The sequence below is a fragment of the Apteryx mantelli genome, chromosome 9, assembly GCF_036417845.1.
Source record: "Apteryx mantelli isolate bAptMan1 chromosome 9, bAptMan1.hap1, whole genome shotgun sequence".
Classification (NCBI taxonomy): domain Eukaryota; kingdom Metazoa; phylum Chordata; class Aves; order Apterygiformes; family Apterygidae; genus Apteryx; species Apteryx mantelli.
The window spans coordinates 5,648,444-5,667,440 of NC_089986.1; the positions used below are offsets into that span (position 1 = coordinate 5,648,444).

General features: G+C 41.9%; 1 protein-coding gene across 1 annotated transcript in view; it reads left to right on the forward strand.

Annotated features, from left to right (window-relative positions):
* LOC106500349 (multiple epidermal growth factor-like domains protein 6) overlaps nucleotides 1–18,997 on the forward strand; it is a 214,467-nt gene that overhangs the window by 148,557 nt on the left and 46,913 nt on the right. The window contains exons 7-13 of the mRNA XM_067301588.1: nucleotides 4,632–4,754; nucleotides 7,428–7,550; nucleotides 9,716–9,853; nucleotides 12,017–12,139; nucleotides 12,724–12,846; nucleotides 13,767–13,925; nucleotides 16,699–16,830. Coding sequence (XP_067157689.1) covers nucleotides 4,632–4,754; nucleotides 7,428–7,550; nucleotides 9,716–9,853; nucleotides 12,017–12,139; nucleotides 12,724–12,846; nucleotides 13,767–13,925; nucleotides 16,699–16,830 — 921 coding nt within the window. The remainder of the gene's footprint in view (nucleotides 1–4,631; nucleotides 4,755–7,427; nucleotides 7,551–9,715; nucleotides 9,854–12,016; nucleotides 12,140–12,723; nucleotides 12,847–13,766; nucleotides 13,926–16,698; nucleotides 16,831–18,997) is intronic.

Here is an 18,997-nt window from a genome sequence, read left to right on the forward strand (position 1 = left end):
TCTCACAAGTAGAAGAGAAATGCTACCATTGGGGTTGATTAATGCTTTTTCAGTAAACCTTAAAAATTTATCAATTTTTGAGGCAGTGCCCCTCCTTCCACATCACAAGCGCATGCACATTGTACCCCGAACATGCCAGAGAAAGGTAGGGCCAAATTTGTGGATTTACTGCGCTAAAATTCCTGTCACAAAACTGTTTCCATATGGCTTCTCTTCTGCTCAGAGATTTTATATGCTGTGTGTAAAGTGTAAGTAAATCCTGCTGTTCAGCTTGCTTCCAGCTCATGCTGTGCGCCATGAGCACTTGGCCGTAAGCTTTGGCCTTCCCGCGTCCTCTTCCGCGCGGAGATTGTGCGTGCTGCGTCTCGGCGAATGGCTGCAGCCAGCTTGTTTCTCCCGTGTCTCCTTGGGTAGCGAAGCCCCTCGTGGTGGCCGTGTTTTGTCCTCGAGAGTGTCAGAACGAGTCAGAAAATGAGAGCGTTAGTGGGGGACGGGGTGGTGGAGATCTTCCTCGGCGTCTTTCTTCCAGGCTCTTCTCCTAGCCTTGTGCCCTCTAGCTGCCTGGCACCTGAGCCGCCCGCGGTGGGGCCGGCTCCGCGTACCGACCCCGGCGTAAAGCTCTCTGCTGTTTTTGCTGGGCTCGAGTTGGCAGGCTCTGAGGCTGCGAGGCACCGGGAGCACGCGGCTGAGGGGAGCGAGGCGATGCCCCGGTGGGTGGGTGGGAGGAACCCTGCCCTTGGGCAGCAGCTGAGCTCCTGGGTCGGGTCAGGCCTTTGTGCGCGACTTTGCCCTTTGCCTCGGACACCGGGGTCCGTTTCTGCTGCGGTTCGGCTCCGCTGGTGGCAAAATGAGCAGGACCGAGCCCCTAATTTGTGAGGTTTTGCTGCAATGCAGGTGACTGTAGCAGCTCGCTCGCTCGCTTGCATCGTGGGGCTGATTGGGGTCAGGCACCCACTGAAGGCAGCAGTTCGTCACCAAAGGATGAGCAACCGCTAGTAATTATAGAACAACGGAGAAGGTGCAAGGTCGGTATTGCGTGCTGGTGAGGCCTTATCTGGGATTTGTGTGCGTGCCTGGTCACCCACATACACAAGGATGTAAATCAAAATATAATAAGGCAAAAAAAAAAAAAGCCCCAGGAGGATCGTTGTGATCAGAGAAAGGAGAATCTGTGAGGAACTTGGCTGCCAAAATGAAGACCAAGTGGGATGCTTTTCTCCATAAATACCTTAGTGAGTAAACACTCTGGAGAGAAAAGTGCTGCTTAGGCTAACAGACAAGATTTTTACAAGAACAAATGCGTGTAAAGTGGCCGTGAGTACATGTGGATTGGCTTTTAGGGGTTCTGAGACATTTTAAACAGAAAAGGTTGGAGGAGGTGAGCCTGATGGGTTTTAATTTCAAACCAGAAAGAATTGGATGGGGAACTTGCGGGGTCGCGAGGATTTTTACAACAGCGGGCCTGTGCGTGCAGCAGGGGCAGGGTCGTCGTAGCTGACTCCTTGGGAGCGAACTCTGAAACCGGTAGCCCTGAAAAGCAGTACAGAAGTGCCCAAGCCTACTCGATCTGTACAGCTGCAGGCATGTGCTGCCATGCCTGACCTGGTGGTCACCGAGTTAAGGGCTTCTTAGCTTGAGTTCAGCACCAGGCAGACTTACATGCAGATGCAAGCTGGAATTATTTATCGGCACACTGGTTTGCACTGGTCTGCGTTGAGATCTTTGCCATGTGCTGCTTGGCATAAAGTTTATATCTAATGCTGTTCACAGCAGAGGTATAAAACAAGCTGGATAAGCTCTAGTGGTCTATCTAAAGTATCATAATTAGTATCATTGGATGATTATAGCACTAATGATTGTTAAAAGAGAAAGTCTAACAGGGTTATACACTCTTTAATGTGGAGACAAAACTATGGAATGGGGTGGCAGGACATTGGACAAAGTGGTTTTGCAAGTAAGGCATGTATGGGTGTGATCAGCAGTGGTCTTGCCACTTGTACAAGAGGGATGGGCAACGCAGAACATCTGCTGGAGTGACTTTTCCATTGGGCTATCCAGGGGTGGAAAGAACAAATAGCTTTCTCAAGCCCCTTTGAGTTTTCTCTGCATAAATCAGTGCTATTTCTACCCTCAGCCTCTCTCTTTCTCCCCCCCTACCACCATGAGAAGGAAATTTTACTCCTTACCACTTTTTGTCTTTTCCAGTATGAAGTCATGGTTGTTGTGAGCAAGTAAACTAACTTGCTGAGACCCAGTTCTCTTTTTTTTGCTGTTCTAGAGGACATAAAAAATAGGACTGGAGAGTTGGGCCCTGTCCTTTGCAGCCATGCAGTGAAGGTCTGGAAGAGTCCACAGCACATGCATTGCAGTTGTCCCTTACTTTCCACAGGACACGAAACAATTTCCAGCACCCGATATCAAAATAGACCTGCAGTAAGAGATTGGAATCCACAATTATATTGTACCAAGAACATTACTACCATCCCAAATTGATGCAGTAGCATGGCTTTTTCAGATGAGATTCTCCTAGTTGTCCTGGGACATGTAGAAAACATAGAAGTTCTAGTATGTTTTTTGCTATAGTGCTTAGCAGCTTGGGATGAAGTTTCATAGCATGGAGTCTGTTACCTAATAATGTCATTGAGTCAAACAATGAGAGTCAAATACGTAGGAAAAAGAACACTAATGAACTATTTTGAGCTTTTCCTGAAATCTGCCTCTGGCAGCAAGGAACAGATGCGTAAAACAAGTCAATCAGTGGTTGCCTTATGCTGTGAAGATCTTTCTTTACAAACCTTAATCTTGTATAAGGACTTCCAAGGCTGCTATTTTTCTTAAAATTGCTACGTTTTACTATCACCTACCCTATAATTTGTCATTTGCTTGTTGTCATTCCAGAGATTATTACAAGTTTTACTCTGTGCTGTAATCATTGCCTAATTAAAGCTCTGAAAACCTTTATAATGTACAGGTTTAACGGATGCTGTTTGATAGCAATTTCATTTAATTTATCCAAATAAAGAAAGAACTAGCAAATAAATCAATGTTTTACACTAGCCAGGGAACAAGTTCTTGCTTGAATCTAAATCCTCTGTAGACTAGAAGTTGTGAAACTGCAGAGCCATTGACAGCCTTGCAAAGTGTCACATAGGATGAAGAGCTGCTGTCCTTTGGAAACTTATTTACACCCTCTGTTGAAAGTCCAACAGAAAATTTCAGTCCTACATCCTGAAGAGTGATTTTTTTTATACCGTCAAGTCAAACTCAGCCTGCAGACTTGAATGGTTACCTTCTTGAGATGCAAGGAGGTGAAATGAAGGAATTCGAATGCGTTTTGGGACAGTGTTGTCTGTCATCAAGCAGTGGCACGGACCATCACTGATTACAGAGAAGAGAACAGGTGAAAATTGGAGGAAATGGGAAAAAAAATTAATATCTTTACAAAATAGAGGTCTTTCTCTCCACCCCTCCTCTTCTGTATAGCTATATATATCTATATAAAAGGTATCTGTTATTCAGACATGCCGTGTTCTGACAGGATAAAACTGGACAGGTACTGCTGAAGTGAATGCTTGGGGTCAGCCACAGGCAGGCTGGCGGTGAGCGAGGAATACTGATCAAATGTCTCAAATCAGACAGTAATTAGTAAGATGCTAAAAATGAATTACAGCTTGAATTGCTAAGGAAATAGGCTTAACTTTTAAAGGGCTTTATTTGAAACTAAGCAGAACACTGGAGGATGCGTTTTCAAAAGTATCGTTCAAATTTGCCTATGCAACATTACTCACCAGCATGTTAGTATAGCTGGTACTCCACACTGGAACTTAAAACCTGGGCAGAATATCAGATATTGGTATAAAAACTCTGGCTCTTAACCCAAGTCAGACCTGCCCAAACAGACCCAGTTGTCAATGTTGGCCTGTATGTGTGTGTGCAAAGTCTTTATTTGCTTGGGCAAATGCATCTGTATGTTCCCAGGAGGAGCGCGTGCAGGTATGTATTCCTGAGAATAAACTCATAAAATACAGTGAGGTCTTGGAGGTGGAGACTTTTGCAGGCGATTTATAAATGTGTTCGTAAGTATTGCCACTTAGAACTGCTTATCCTTGAAATGGTATGTCGCTGTTCAAAAACAAAGCTCGACGTACAATACTAATGCTTTATGTTTTTAGATTGAAGAGGGCCTTTTGGGGCTCTTCAGCATTTATTTTCTCTAGCGACTTCTCAACACACATTATTCTGGGGCGAGCTCCACTGTTAGGTGTGTTTATGGGTTCACGTGTTTCGGAATGCTGATTGTAATTGTTTAGAGTAACTCTTGAAACTTGAAATCTGTTCAGTTATAGCAAAATAAGGATAAAATGCACTTTTCCTGTCCTACTTAAGGGACACATTTTCCCACTGTTTAAAGTGTTTCTGCTGCTCTATGAAAAACGCTGTCCAACAGCAGAGAAAATAGCATACAGTAAAAGAATGGATTTAACTATACACCAACTTCTGTCAAATATTTTTTCAGCCTAATCTCTTTCAGCTACAGTAATCTTAGTTGTTAGTTGTAACGATGGCAGGTAAGACCATTTTCAGACAAAAATGTGACCTTTAAGTTGACAGTGTGCTCTAATTGGTTTCAGTGATAGACCCCTGTGCAAGTGGGAATGGCGGATGCTCACAGATCTGTCAAAATGAGAGAGGAGTTGCAAAATGCGAGTGCCATCCAGGGCATTATCTTTCTGCAGACAGAAAGTCCTGTTTAGGTAAGAAACTGCATATGGGCTATTTATTGGGAAGAGAGGTATTATTCACTGTTCTGGTTTGCTGAGCTTTAAATGGAAGTGAATATGTTATACAAATATATGTGTGCATTTTGAAACAACAGTTCTTTCTGTGATATTTTTATCAGCCAGTAGCCTTGAAGGACCATTTTAGTAATCAAAATTACTCTATGTAATCTCTTAAATCATGCTTTCTAGCAATTGGATTTGTAGATATGGTAGCATTATTCTTGTATGGTCCCTTTAAAATAATGCCCCAGATACAGCTCCTGGAAAATTGGTTCAAGTAACGCTCTGAACCAGGTCACTGAAAACCTATTTAGAATTCAAAAGACTTTTTAGCTGGAGAACTGTTTCCATATTAATAGAAACACTACTGTGAAGAAAGAAATTGTGAAGTCTAAGATTTCCAAAGAGCTTAAAAAGTGGAATTCCAAACTCCCATATTTAGTCTTGGATTTTCAAAAGGATCTGAAGGATTTCAGACACCAAATCTGGGGGAATTAAGGACCAAAGTACCTGCTTTTCTCTTTTAATGTGGTGCTTGGAAGCTAGATAGTTTATCAGTTTTATGAAGTGCCAAGCACCTGTGGGCTTCATGGTGAACTGATTTTGAACAGCACTGTCAATAGCAGGGTACGTATTCAGGCAGTAATTTTGAATTACTCTTTTAGAAAAATTGGCCAAAATTTTAACGAGACTTAAATCGTTGTCTTAGACAGTGTGCTGAGTGCTTTGCAAAGTACTTGCTTCTTGCCCTGAATATTTTACTGAATGGCCTGTAAACCCTACTGTGAGTAACACTGCGCACGTAAGTGATTCCACTGTTTTTACTAGGGTTACTCATCTCAGTAAAGTTACTGACCAGCTAAAATATTTTCAAGTACTGCAGACACTGCAATGATGCAAACATCAATAGATTTAATAACAGGGTCAAAATGTTACTCATTTTATCTTGGATACGTGTTGACAATTGTATTAATTTATGTATAACCTAATGCACCAGATAACTTGCAATGCTGTATATTGGAACAAATTTTCTTCCTGACCTCATGGCAAGTCTTGAATCATGAATCATTAAGCTTCATTTCTTACCGTGAATGTTCAGTTATTGGTTTTACTCCTAGAAGTTGTTCAATGCCTTTTGCACAATTCACGCTAGTATTTGACTTTTTGGAAACCAAGCTAGGAGGAGGCAGAGGGCAGGGGGGCTCATACTTCAGCTATTAGCTGTATTTACAGGATATGAAGAAATGTCTGCAGGATGGCAGCTGTGGTATGGTTTTCCAAACATTTTTTTCTATCTGAAAAGGAAAAAAACAACTTTTACAGCATTGCCAACATATTCTACCTGCTAAGTGAAAATTAATTACAGAAAAAGGTAAAATAACCCATTTTATTCTAAGCAGCAACTACACACATTGCTGCTTCAGAGAAGCTGTCATTCACCCTTAAAAATTTTCATGACCTCATGAAAGGCTTCTGCAGTGCCTGGGGCCCCTTTTTGCAAGTAGGCTGATTGTATTCAAATACCTCCTTGTGCTCGAGTACGAGGGTCCCTGAGAGGAGCAGAGAATACCTCCTCATCTCTTTGTATGGGACTAACTATAGCATATGTAGAGAAAAGAAACCGTTAGGAAGCGGTTTGCTTTGGTAAAAAGTACCAATCTGCAGACCTGACAGTTCTTTCCTGTGAGAGATGGTCTGACCCATGATCATTGCAATGAATGATCTGCAGTTTGCGAGCAAAATGTCAGAACAAGAGAAGTAGCAGAAAGTCACTTAGGTGTTTGGCATGTGAAAGACGTTGCCAGCCTTTGCACAGAGACTGCTGTTTTCTGCAGCTACACTCTACAGCAGCAGGGTTTAGTATAAGTTTTTTGTCTTCTTTTTTATTATTATTCCTTAAAAAATATTCTCATGCTCTTCCGTTGAGCTTTTTAGAAGATGGATGACTTTAGTGGCATTTATCTGCAAATACAGACTACTGATCATAAAGATGAGGAAGAGACTGTTTGACACAGGTCTGTGCGAAGAACAGGCTCTCCACGCAGAGCTCTTCACCTTTTTTCCTTTCTCGCAGATGGGGTGGCACTCCTTTGGTTAGAGTAGATGCCTCCCTGCAGGACTTTATGTAGAAGAAACTGCAGGATTCAGGGGTGTGACAGAGAAGGTCTGTCTCCGTCGTACCTGCTGAGAACTACCCACCACTTAATCCAAATCATTGTCACTGATGAAATAATCAGATATTTCCTGCTCCATCAATTTTAATGTCATGGCTGTGAGGACCTAGTGATAATTTTAGGGAACTAGGAGATAGGATTTTTTTTCTGAGTTCTTCAGGTGGCTTCTTTTGCTGTTGCTTGCATTACATAAACAATAAACAAGCCACCTTGGCCAATACTGTAATTTAATGTTTAATATTACAAATACTCATTTTGAGAGGTTCAGAGTCAGCAGTGTTAAGATTAAAAAAAAAGAACTATTTTGGAGAGCAGTGCTGTGGGTTTAGCGTTTCTGGATTCATTAGATGCTGTCATATGCGGACTAAAATCAAGATGCTCTTTTCAGTGGACATTTGGAAGTATATCCATATGGGCGTAGAGTGATGTTGTTTTTTATTTTAATATCCAAATGGATGTCTCTGCTTCACAGACATTGATGAGTGTGCAGAAGGGAGAGCCAGGTGCGCTCATCGTTGTGTGAACGCTCCGGGATCCTTCACCTGTGCCTGTAATCCCGGCTTTGAGCTAGGGGCTGATGGAAAGCAGTGCTACCGTAAGTGACAGCTTTACAGCTATGCTTTTCAGGCTATCTTATCTGGAAAACGCTATGCTTCATTTTTAATTCAGTTAGATTAGAACTCCCAGCAAAATAAATGTATGCAAAAGCTCAAGCTTAATATTATTTTCTTCATCGTATGCTGTTGCCACTTTTGCAGTTGATACATTCCTAAGCCTGTGTTCACAGTCTTTAATTACTGCATTTCAAAGAGCAAATAGCCCTGCTGGTTTCTTTTCAGTGTATAATGAATTCTGTTCCAGAGCTACCCAAAATATACAGTAGCTATTCTACGAAATATATTCATTCCTGTCCCCATCTCCCCGTTTTCTTGTGTTCTGGATCTGATGCAATAGAAAACCAACTTGATGTTCTGCTCTTGTCTTTATCTGTCAAGGTTTACTCATGTTTTCTGCTGAGATTATTGACATTATTAAGCAGATGCTATTAAAAAAAAAGGGAGGGGGGGAAGGAAGCAAATTTGGGATGAAAAAAATAGTTATACAACTAAAACTTCCCGAACTAAAACAATGCTGAGCCCTGTTGTCCCCCCTCACATACTTAATACTTGCCAGCAGGGTCTCTTAAGCAGTACTGCTTTTTTTGAGAAGGAGACTGACTTCTAGTCCTGGGCTGTCCTTGAGGATAAATTTAGATTAATAAAGGAGGTGGTGTGGAAGAGTTGGTGTTATTATGGACCTAACATAAGCTCACTGGAATGCAGACAAAAGCATGGCCTGTTTTAGCAAAGAGGTAGGCAAAGATTGTTCAGCCTAATAATACTGTGCAAGAACTTTCGGCAGAATTTCCTTAGGAAAATATCCTGCACGCCAGAGAATGAATGCATTCTTTAAGAATTTATGTATAAGAAATATTTAATAAGAAAGAAAATCAGTTTCAAAGCACTGACATAAATTAAAAACAAAACCCAAGCATTAGAGAGAGATACTGGTGAAATATTTTATAGGCGATGAGGACCTGTGAATAGTGCAATGGTAAAGGAAATACAATTAATACATAGATAGGAAATGATCTGTTATGGGGACAGTAAAAGTGGTTTAGACTGCTTAGGTTTCATTGTGATTTTCTGAAAATACTTTTCTTGATGATCAGCAAATGTCTGTGGTCATGATTTTCTGTGCCTTATGTACGATATTACGGAACAAACCCTAAAAATAAAAACATTCTGCATATACTTTTGATCAGAATTATCACAGTTTTGGAGCAATTTGCAATCTTTGTTTATTCTCCTGTTTGCCTTGTGAAATAAAGAGGTACTGTTATTCCGGTTTTACTGATGAAGAACTGCGGCACAGTAGATGGCTGAGATAATTTCCACGTAAAGAAATTGTTTACTGAAGTACGTGGGTGGGAGTGAGGTGGAAAGACGCTTCCTTTCCTGTGTGAGAGTTGCTAGAAGACCTGGCCAAAAGTTTGTGAGTGAGGACCCCGTGCAGTGCAGCCGAGTGGTGGAGGCTGGGGTGGTCTCCGTCAGGGTAAGGGGGCAGGCGGGCGGGCGTCCTCCCCGCGCTCTGTCTTTGCTTGTAAGGTGTTGAGCAAAGCCTTAGCGGAGTTGCCATGCCCCCTCCGGAGCGGGCGTCGAAGGCCAAAACATGCAGGTTGTCCTACGTGCTCCTGGTTAGTCGTCAGCCTTGGGAGCCGAACTCTGCTATGAAACGTAGAAGGCATTTGCGTTCGTGGATGTTTTAGAAACTGACTCCCACTCGCGTACAAAGCTGAAAGCTACTTTTTGGAAAATGAGAGAGGCAGATTCAGCTGTGAAGACCTCTCTGTCTAGCTGCCTGCGTTTCTCAAATGCTTCCTTTTCTCCTTTGGAGCAAGGGCAGAATTCACTGTTACGTTCAAACAAAACATAAATCTCCAGAAACCTGTGAACGCTGCCGTAATAGATTGACTACTAAAACGGTGAGCCAGCTTCACATTACTGAAGTCAAAAGTATCCACTGTTATGACACAAGAAGACATATATCCAGTGTTCAGTGACTCCAAAATTTGCTGTTCTCTGGTGTACGTGCTAGCTTAGTTTATATTTCCTGCTACAGCAGTTAGTTTGTGGATGCTTTTTTATGGAAAAGTTATTCTCCAGTTACTCGCCTCCCGTGCTTGCTTTTTAACATCCTTTTGATTTATCTCTCTGCAAGGCATCGAAATGGAAATTGTCGATAGCTGCCAGAACCACAACGGTGGTTGCTCCCATCGCTGCGAGCACACGAGCGCTGGGCCTCGCTGCTCCTGCGGTGACGGCTATCTCCTTGCTTCGGACGGCAAAACATGCACAGGTAATTTATGATGAATCCTGCGTCTTGTCAGGAGAAGGGAGGAGGTGTCGCCGGTCTGTCAGAACGAAGGAGGGTCTCCTCTGCCAGGGGAGGTCTGGAGGAGAGCTGTCACTTGAGGAAATACCTTTCCCTCCCCTTCCCTTCTCTTACAAGTTTTAATTAATATTGTCCTCTGGCACTTCCTTCGTCGGTGCTCCAGCTTGCCTTGCTCTGTGCGCTTGGTGGGCTTGTTAATTTGTGAGGAGAAGAATTTCTTCTTCCCAAATTGAAAATGACACTTCTGTGCAACTTAAATTGTCGTGACAATATCTCATTGTGTGCAGCCTGAGCATGGGTTTTCCGTGATTTGTTTTCCTTGCGTTCCTCAGCCAGCTGCTGGAGGAGATGATTGGCTCTAGCTGTGAGCGTGAGGACTGCTTTTCAGAAGCGTTTCACGTGCAGGCTCCACTGTGCATTGTGGAAGTTGCTCTGTTTTCATCAGATTTACTGATGAGATTGCACTCCTGGCTGTGTGAGAAGTTACGCTTCGGAAGTGAAAGCAGTAGAATTAGATTTGTTTTTATTTCAAGAGATGAGCTTAAAAATTCCTTCATGTTTCATACAATTTTACAATGTGATTTTTTGTGTTTATAGCTTTTGCTATGCAAACTGTATTTCGTACTGTTTTAGGGTTTCTGTCGCTGTGCCATTAAAAATTTAAAAAGTAGCCAAGACGAGAAAACAACTCCAAAGGAACAGGCATCACAGAAAAGTATAGTAAGATTTGAAGAGAGGTAGAGGGCAGGAAATCTTGCGAATAGGAGACGCATTACAGACTTGCGTCAAAACAGCCAAGTGCAGGACAGACGAACTGTAAGGCCTGTAAGGATGGTTGACAGTGGAGCTTAAAAAAGGAAAGAGAAGAAGGGAAAGGAGGCAGATTTGGAGCCTGACCTGAGCAGAGACTCGCTGGAGTGGGCTTATCCAGTCTCCTTTCTCTGTATACCTGAAAGAACTTAGAGCAGCATTCTGCCCAGGCTGGCGTTCAGAGACCTGCTAATGGAGATTTCAGAGGGAAAACAGTTACTCTGGCTGCAGCGAGGGAAGTGAGAGCATAGGTGAAGATTTTGGCAAGGCTGAGGAAGTGAAAAGCTGTTCTTAACAGCAAAAAAATCCTATTTGTTGGATGCACGCTTCACATTCCTCCACGGACAATGGGCTCTTAACAGAAGCCAGAGCAAGATATCATCTGAAATATTGCAGAGAAACTCTGCTTGTGACATTTCTGGAAAACATGCCACGTTCAAATAACCTGCATTAATCATTTTCATGCTGACCTCCTCCCCTCCATTGATTAATTACATTTTCTTTCTCTTCTTTCTGTTGTCAGTGTTTCCTAATAACGCTGGTACTCTTTCCAAGGTTAATTGAGACACTGACCTTTCACATCTGTGGTTGCTCATCTAGGTAATGTTGAAAAGCCTTTTGCAAACTCAGCATTGACAAGGTACCCCTTGAATGGCTACTGAATAACTCAACAGACTGAAAGGGCTGAGATCAGCTGAGAGCCTGCAGTTAACAGATAGCAGCTTGATTCCTGTATCTAATCATCAGGACAGCAGCTCCAACCATACCAATTTCCAGAAGGACACAAGGCACAATAAGGCAATGGTCTATCCCTTATCAAAAAGTACGATTGCACCTAACAGTTCACCCTGCCAACAAATACTCTGTTGGATCAGAGCTTTGTTTCCCTGCTAATTTACGTTGAATAAGGTTGAACATACTAAAGGGCAAATGATTATACGTAGATTGCTGTTAAATAGGTGCCGTTTATTTGCTGGTGAGACCTAGCTGATGTTGTCTATTTTATAAACTACCTAGCAGCATCCAAGACTCGCAGACAGGATGCTTTTCCTTAGATGTGGCGCATATCCACTGCTGTGGATGAAGGCAGGAGCCAGGCTGCTGTCAGGATTCAGACAACATTTCATGTGGGCAACAGGAGAGGAAGACATAGAAAGGCATTTGGTGAGAAGCGCGATAGCTACCTACCAAAGCTGTGACAGCTAAAATGAGCAGCAGCGTGTTCGTAGCAGTCGTTGAGCGTGGATCCTTGGGAGCGGGTTTTTTGCAGCACAGACTGTGTCTGGGGGCTGCGCTGAGCTGCCCCCTTCCTTGCAGAGCGGGACGAGTGCGCGAGCGGCGAAGCCTGCTGCTCCCAGTTCTGCATCAACTACGTGGGCGGCTACGAGTGCGCCTGCAAAGCGGGCTTCCAGCCGAACGCCAATGGCTGCGGCTGCGACGGTGAGTGGTTTAATACTGATGCCTCTGTCTAACTAAGCGCAGCAGAGCAAGGAAGACAAGCCTTCGAAGCTCATTCCAGTGTTCTCTAGCAATTTCCCTAATAAGAGGTTTGGCGGCCGTATGCCAGCTTTGCTGATAAGGTTTTACAAATGTGATTTCCATTTGCTAACACTGGAATAGAGTAATAACTCAGCATCAAGCATGGACAAGCAGGGCTGTAGGAGACAGGTCAGCACAGGGGAGCTTTCCCTCCTCTCTCCACGCACACTTTATATTGACATGTTTTAAAGACTGCTTCTGCAAAAGGAGAGCCCCCAAACTATCCAAAGGATCATCAGCTGAGCTTAACAGCTTAAAGCAGCTGTTTTTACTTAAGACAAAATTATAGGTGAAACAATCTGTTCCATGTTGCACTGAAATGTTTTAATGTTTTCAATACTAGGGGAGAAACAGAGAGCCCCAAAGTACTAACAAAACAGGGTTTTCGTATGTCTAGAGTAATTGTTCAGATGCAGCTAGGCTTAGACTGCACTATCCAATCAGAGGTACCTGTGCCTAGTTAGCATTTATATTTGGTTTTCTAGATGTGGATGAATGTCATCTCGATAATGGCGACTGCGACCATTTCTGCGTTAATTCTCTGGGATCGTATGAATGCGCATGCAAGGAGGGTTACAGGCTTGGTATTAACAGACAGTCCTGCATTGGTAAGTTATTTTTACTTCTTGAAGTCCTTTAAATATTTCTCACTGAGAATATGAATTCATAACCAGGATTTTCGGAGACCCTGGGATTTTGGGAGGCCAACTCAAGCCATCTTTAAACATGGCCAGGGTAGTGCTATATGCAGCATGGAGAGCCCAAGTTCATATTCAAACAATTGGCTTTGCCAGAAATTAATGGAAGGTGAACATTTATATCCCCTGGACATGTCTGAAAACGTAAGCTCTCTGTTTTTAGAAATAAATACTATTTTGACATTTTTCTGTACTGTTTTATCAAGAAGTTTAATATCCTGTGGAAAAAAAAAAGGCCAAATTCTCCTGTGATGAACTAGTGCAAGTTTTCCACTGAAGTCAGTGGTGTGATTCTGGATTTCTGCCAATGTAACCAGAAAAAAAGTTTAGCCTAGCTACTTAGTTTCATAACCTAGTTTAATACCTGCTAAACTTTGGGCCAGAGTTTGGTATTTTATCTAACTGCAAAAAGAAAGCCTACTGATTTCCTATCGTTTTAAGGCTCAAATTTTAGTTTTTGAAGATGAGTTGAAAAACCAACCTCACTCTATATTTTTGATCTCCAAAACAAGCTAAAGTAATAACCTTAATTAACTATAAATATTGTCAAACTTCAAATAAGGATAATAAAACTACCAATTTAAAATTTGGCACAATAGTGAAGATGGCCTTGGCCTGAGCTCCAGATCATTCCAGGTCCAGAGTTCATTTCCAGAAGAAAAGAAAGAGAAGCATTTTCTTTCTTTTCTCTATTTTGGATAACAGAAACTCTGCTTCTAAATGCAGACCATAAAATAAATCAGCTGAAAAATCTAACAGAAAAGTTGTAAATGGGGAAGGTCTGGCGAATGAAGACTGGGGCTGAGGTCCTGACGCTGTGTGTGTCCTAGCGCTAGGCAGTGCCGAGGTGGAGGTGGACATGGACTTTGCGGGGATTCCCGGTCTGCAGTTCCGGCGCCCGCCCCAGCTCCTTCGCTACACGGTCGCACTCGACCCCTTCTACGAGGATGAAGACAAGCGAGGAGAGCTCACGCTGGTACACAGAGTTGGTGAGTGAAAGAGTTTTGTTTCCCGTAACAGCAGCAAATCGGGGGAGTAGTCTCGGAAGGAGAATTTGGAGAAAGAACGAAGCTGAACCAGGCAGGCTGAAGCTGTCAGGAAGGGAAGAGGAAGACTGAGCGCTAAGTCTGTTTTCTTGCCCTCTTCCAAGACTGCTGGGAGGAGGTGTTCCCGGGAGCAGGGCTCTCGCTGGTGCGCAGCCCGCAGCGGCTGCCCTCGGAGGACTCCAGGAGCTCTACAGCAGTGCACAGACTCCACTTTCCCATATAGCTACAGAGGGGGAAAAGTAGTATTTGTTATATGTTGTTCTATATTCTGTTCCCTCAAATAGGATTTGTTTGGGCAACGGGGAGAAAAGCTCCCGTCTTGGCTGCTCCTGTTGGAGTCTGCTAGGGGGAAAGTGGGGAAGCAAGAGGAGGGAGGCAGGGATAAAGCGAGCAGCACAACAAGTAAGAGATGGGAGACTTCTTCAAAAAGCAGGGTGTGTTCTCCAAAGCCTCAAAGGCAACAGGCAGATCCTTTTCATGCTGCCGGAGAGGGAACTGTGTAGAGTTTATTGCAATGCACAAAATCCACCAAAGCTTCTGTACTGAGAGCAAGCCCATAGGAAATATCCATCTTGCTCCCTTCAGCTTTCTTGAAAAGGTGGAGTGTTGTTGTTTATAAACCCTTTTATTCTACTTGGAGAGTTTTTGCTTAAGATGTTTGTCATTCCCATTTGCGATAAGGTACAATTTACCTCTAGAGATTCAGATCCCTTTCCATGGTTTGGGCATGTTCTAAGGAAAAAGCGTAGATGTATCTGCTTAAAGCTCTGGCTGACTTAGGGGCCTGTCACAACTGGTGGCAAACTAGAAGAACGTGAGTATACGCAGCCATAGCAGTGAGTGCATGTAGCACATCATGTGCGTGTTCTAGCAAACAGCTTTTACTCCCCCGAGACTTTGTTGACATTCGTGATTCACCTGTGTTTCCAGCTGAACATGGAAACTTCATCACTTAGAGCATCGTGAGTTCAAAAGCTGTGCTTGCTTTTTGATGAGTGCATTATGTGCTGGTTCCTCATGAGGGAGGAATGAGATTTCTTATGTGTGTTATTTATGTCCTATGATTTTTATATCTGTAAAGTCTCATGAGCTCTAATTGCTCATCCAAGGACTGTGCCATCCAGCCAGATTCAGGAACTGGTCTTGGCTTTAATCAAAGGTTTAACTTATGTACATAAACACAACTGTGAAGACCTCGCAGATCACATAGCATCCAGCTGGACTCAGTGACGTTGATAACCAACTGGGAAACGAACAAATAAGATAACCACGGGCAAAATTATCAGGCACAGAAGCCACAATCAAATATTGATTGACCAGTTTTTACATTTTGTATTCATGTCTAGCCACATAAATTTGGGTGCTATAACTCATAGCTGAGCATCTGCACTTTTTCTAGAGTTGAGAATTTGCAGCATTTGATGGTTTGTAGGCAAAGGTGATGAAGGAATGAAGCTTGTAATGGTTTAGTAAGTTCTTTTACCTCCCAAATACTAAATTATTCTTTATCCTTTCAAATGTGTTTTTGTGCTGCAATCTATATTAACCAGAACCCTCTTTAAACAATAAGCTGTTGCAAGTGATTATGTTTTTTCTATGGGTTGAATGATTTTTTGGAAACATGATGTTTTTAATGGTAATTTGTATTCTTTTCTGTTGATATGAATTTTCAACATGTTCAAAGTGGGAACACTGGGATTCTGACTGTTTCTGAAAGCTTGGGCATTTGTTCAGGTTTATAAAAAGGAACAGTTGGGTGCTGGGACCTAGAGGAAATCTGGCCTTACATAGAAAATTGCTGGTGAAAAGCAACCAACCTGCTGACTTACTTTTAGCTGAAGTAATCTGCCAACTTGCTTTCAGGTGTTTTTCAAAATCCCCTTCCAAAAAACCTCCAACTACATCCATAAAACCTGTCAGGCAATAGACTGACCATGTGGTTAGGATCTTAATGTCACTGAGATATTTTAGCAAAGACTAACATTTACTTTCTGTGCCTTTGTTAATAGACACCACAGCGAGAGAGCATGAGAGTGCATGTGTGTGTGTGTGTGCTTTTATTTGTGTGCAAGAGAGGAAAGGAAGGCAGGGAAGGTGAGGGAAGAATGCATTTTGGTATTTCTTAGTTCTTCCTTATAAATATATCCTTTTTTCATATCCAGAAGAAAAAAGAAAGTAATGAATGAGTGTTATTCTTGCATTTTCCTAGAATAACTTAAACTTTGCTGTTAAAAATATCACTTGACTATGCTTATATAGCACAGCATCCACCTACTGCAATAAAATAACAAAATGGAGAGCCTCGCAAGGAACTAAGATGTTCCTCTACCAGGGAATATTTTTAATTGTACACAGCATTGTTAAACATTAGATGCAGTTTCACTGTTTCTGAAGACAAACTGTTTGCTTTTAAAAGTAATTTTAAGCACTCTTTGAAAATTACAGTATGTAATGGAATAAATTCCAGATGAAGTCCCAGCTTTCCTTTCATTTAGACTCCAAAATTTGAAGAAGAAAATTTGGGAAGCTCCATTTGGACCCACCTTTCAGGATGCTCCAGTGATATTCGCAATGCTAACAACATTAGTAGGTTTTTTTCAGGCTGTCAGTGCTCTGCACATGTCGTTTTGGCACTTGTGCATCTGGAATGATAGGTAAGAGCTTGCGAAAGTCTTATCTGTGTGCTCACTAAGCCTCCTGTACTTTTTCATTTCAGTTTGCCTTGATAACACTTTTGGCAACGACTGTAGCTTGAGCTGCGAGGATTGTATGAACGGAGGCAGATGCAACACTGAAAACAGTGGCTGTATTTGCTCACCTGGGTGGAATGGCATTATCTGTAATGAAAGTGAGTACTGTATATTTGGATGACATTTGAATGTTAGGGACTTTGTCCTAGTGCTGTGGTACTGTAGGTAGGTAGGAAATAGTAACAAACTGTTGTACTTTTAATCTGAAAAGGTCATCAAAGAGTACAACTGTCTCATTGGCAGATCAAAATTTTATGATCAAAATGTTATTATAGTGTGGTACATTAAATTGTAAGGGATGCTGCATTATACAACAAGAACCCTCAAACAGCGAGCTCACTGCCATCCGATGCAATGCAGTAGTCCTTGCAAACTAGTTATGTCGGCATTCATTCCTCTTCGCTTGGAACGCTGCTGAAGAACGCCAAGGTGCGGTAGCGCGCCTGCCATGCTTCGTTCCGCAGCTTGCTTAGCTGGGTTTCAAAAGTCTGTCCCGGCAGGTGGTGTAACAGTCTGGGTCGACGTATATGCTAAATGTGACGTTTCCTTTATAGAATCCCAGAGACGGTGCCATGTTTTTTCTTGTGTTGGTAAACTTGGACCTGTTTTTTTCTTGCCTTTCATTTTTATTATTATTTAACATAATTTCCTTGGGATGGTTAATTTTTAATATTGCAAATTGTATTTTTTTCAGAATGCTCTTACTGATTTGGCCAGAACTCTCTATATAAGTTTTTTCCTTTTCTTATTCCTGTCTCCTGGTAGAAGATCTTACTGGTTCGGAAGTGTGTGCCAAAACCACCTGTGTAGATGGAATGGCTATTTCTTGATGCACAATGCACAGTTCTTTATCTGCAGTTAGGCAAAACTTATGTATTGCTCGTCTGAGATTTCACAAAGCAGTTCTTCTGTATGTTTGAGATGGGCCCCTTCATCTGTGTTCATAGTATGTAGTGTGATGGCCCATGACCCTGGGAATTGTCCTTGCTATGTTGTCACTGATGGGACAAAGAAACGTTGAAGAATTATTACTTAGCATTGGTAGACAGTGAGGGGTCTTCAGGTTAATCGCTGTCAGGTTTGTTTTGGAGGCAAAAGACAAAAATGGAGAAACAACAGCAAATGACTGAAACCAACCAACCATCTGCCCATAGTTATTTTGGGAGACCCATCTTGGATTTGGTTTGTAAGCACTGGTTACAGATGAGAGAATGGGAATGAAGAGGACTAAAATGATAATTTCTCGTTTACCTAAGACACTTCAACCTGTCAGGTTAGGATGTTTTTACTTTATGGCACTGTTGTGGTTCAGGATAGATTATGAAATCTTCAAGATAGGATTCAAATTATTTAGTTCACTTCATAAATAATGATAACATTTTTGTTCTGTATTTACAATAGATTTCTGTGCTTGTAATCTAGTGAAATTCTCCTTTGGAACTTAAAGAATAATGAATAATGAAAGCTTATTATTAGTCAAACCTGCAGTCTTACGAAGTTGGCATTGACAAGGATAAATACAATATATGATCTGTATGAATTAGTCATATATGAGTGCTTTCATTCTTTTTTCTTGTTTTCTTAAAATACAGCATGGTTCATGGTTTTAGGGGAAACTTTACAGTTGAGAAAACTGGAACTAAATTTCTGTAATAATGCACAAAAGAAACTGAAAGAAAATTGATGTGAAATGTCAAGTTTCTTAATGTACATTGATAAAATGTCAGTTAAGTCAGATGATTCCCGCAACTGTATTTACTCAGCTAGCTCAAGCTGCAAATAATGGAGCAATGCTCTATTTCACAATTTCTTTTACGCTGGAACAGTTTGAGCTTTAGGAAGGAATCCCATGCTGTTATGGATCCATTTTTGTACACAATTCTCTGTGGAATTTCAGAGATACTGAGTATTTTAGATAATTACAACATTATTTTTATAAGGGCATTTGGGGGAAAAAATGATGTGCAAAATATTTATCTCCAAATATTCAAAACCGTGCTTTGATTTTAAACTTTGTACTTCATGTGCAATGTTTCTTAAGCCTCGTGCATTATTTGGAGGGGAGAATATATGGGGGAGAATTTGAATGTTGGAATTTGGGTATTCCTTCAGCTGAGTAAGCCTAATTATTTCAGGTGTCATTTTAAAATTATCTTTCGAGCAAATATTGACTGCATGCTTATTACCTTATATAGAAAGAACATGACATTGTTTAGAGCCTGCTTGACTAAAGCAGTGCTCCCGTTGCTCAGTTGGGATGATGGA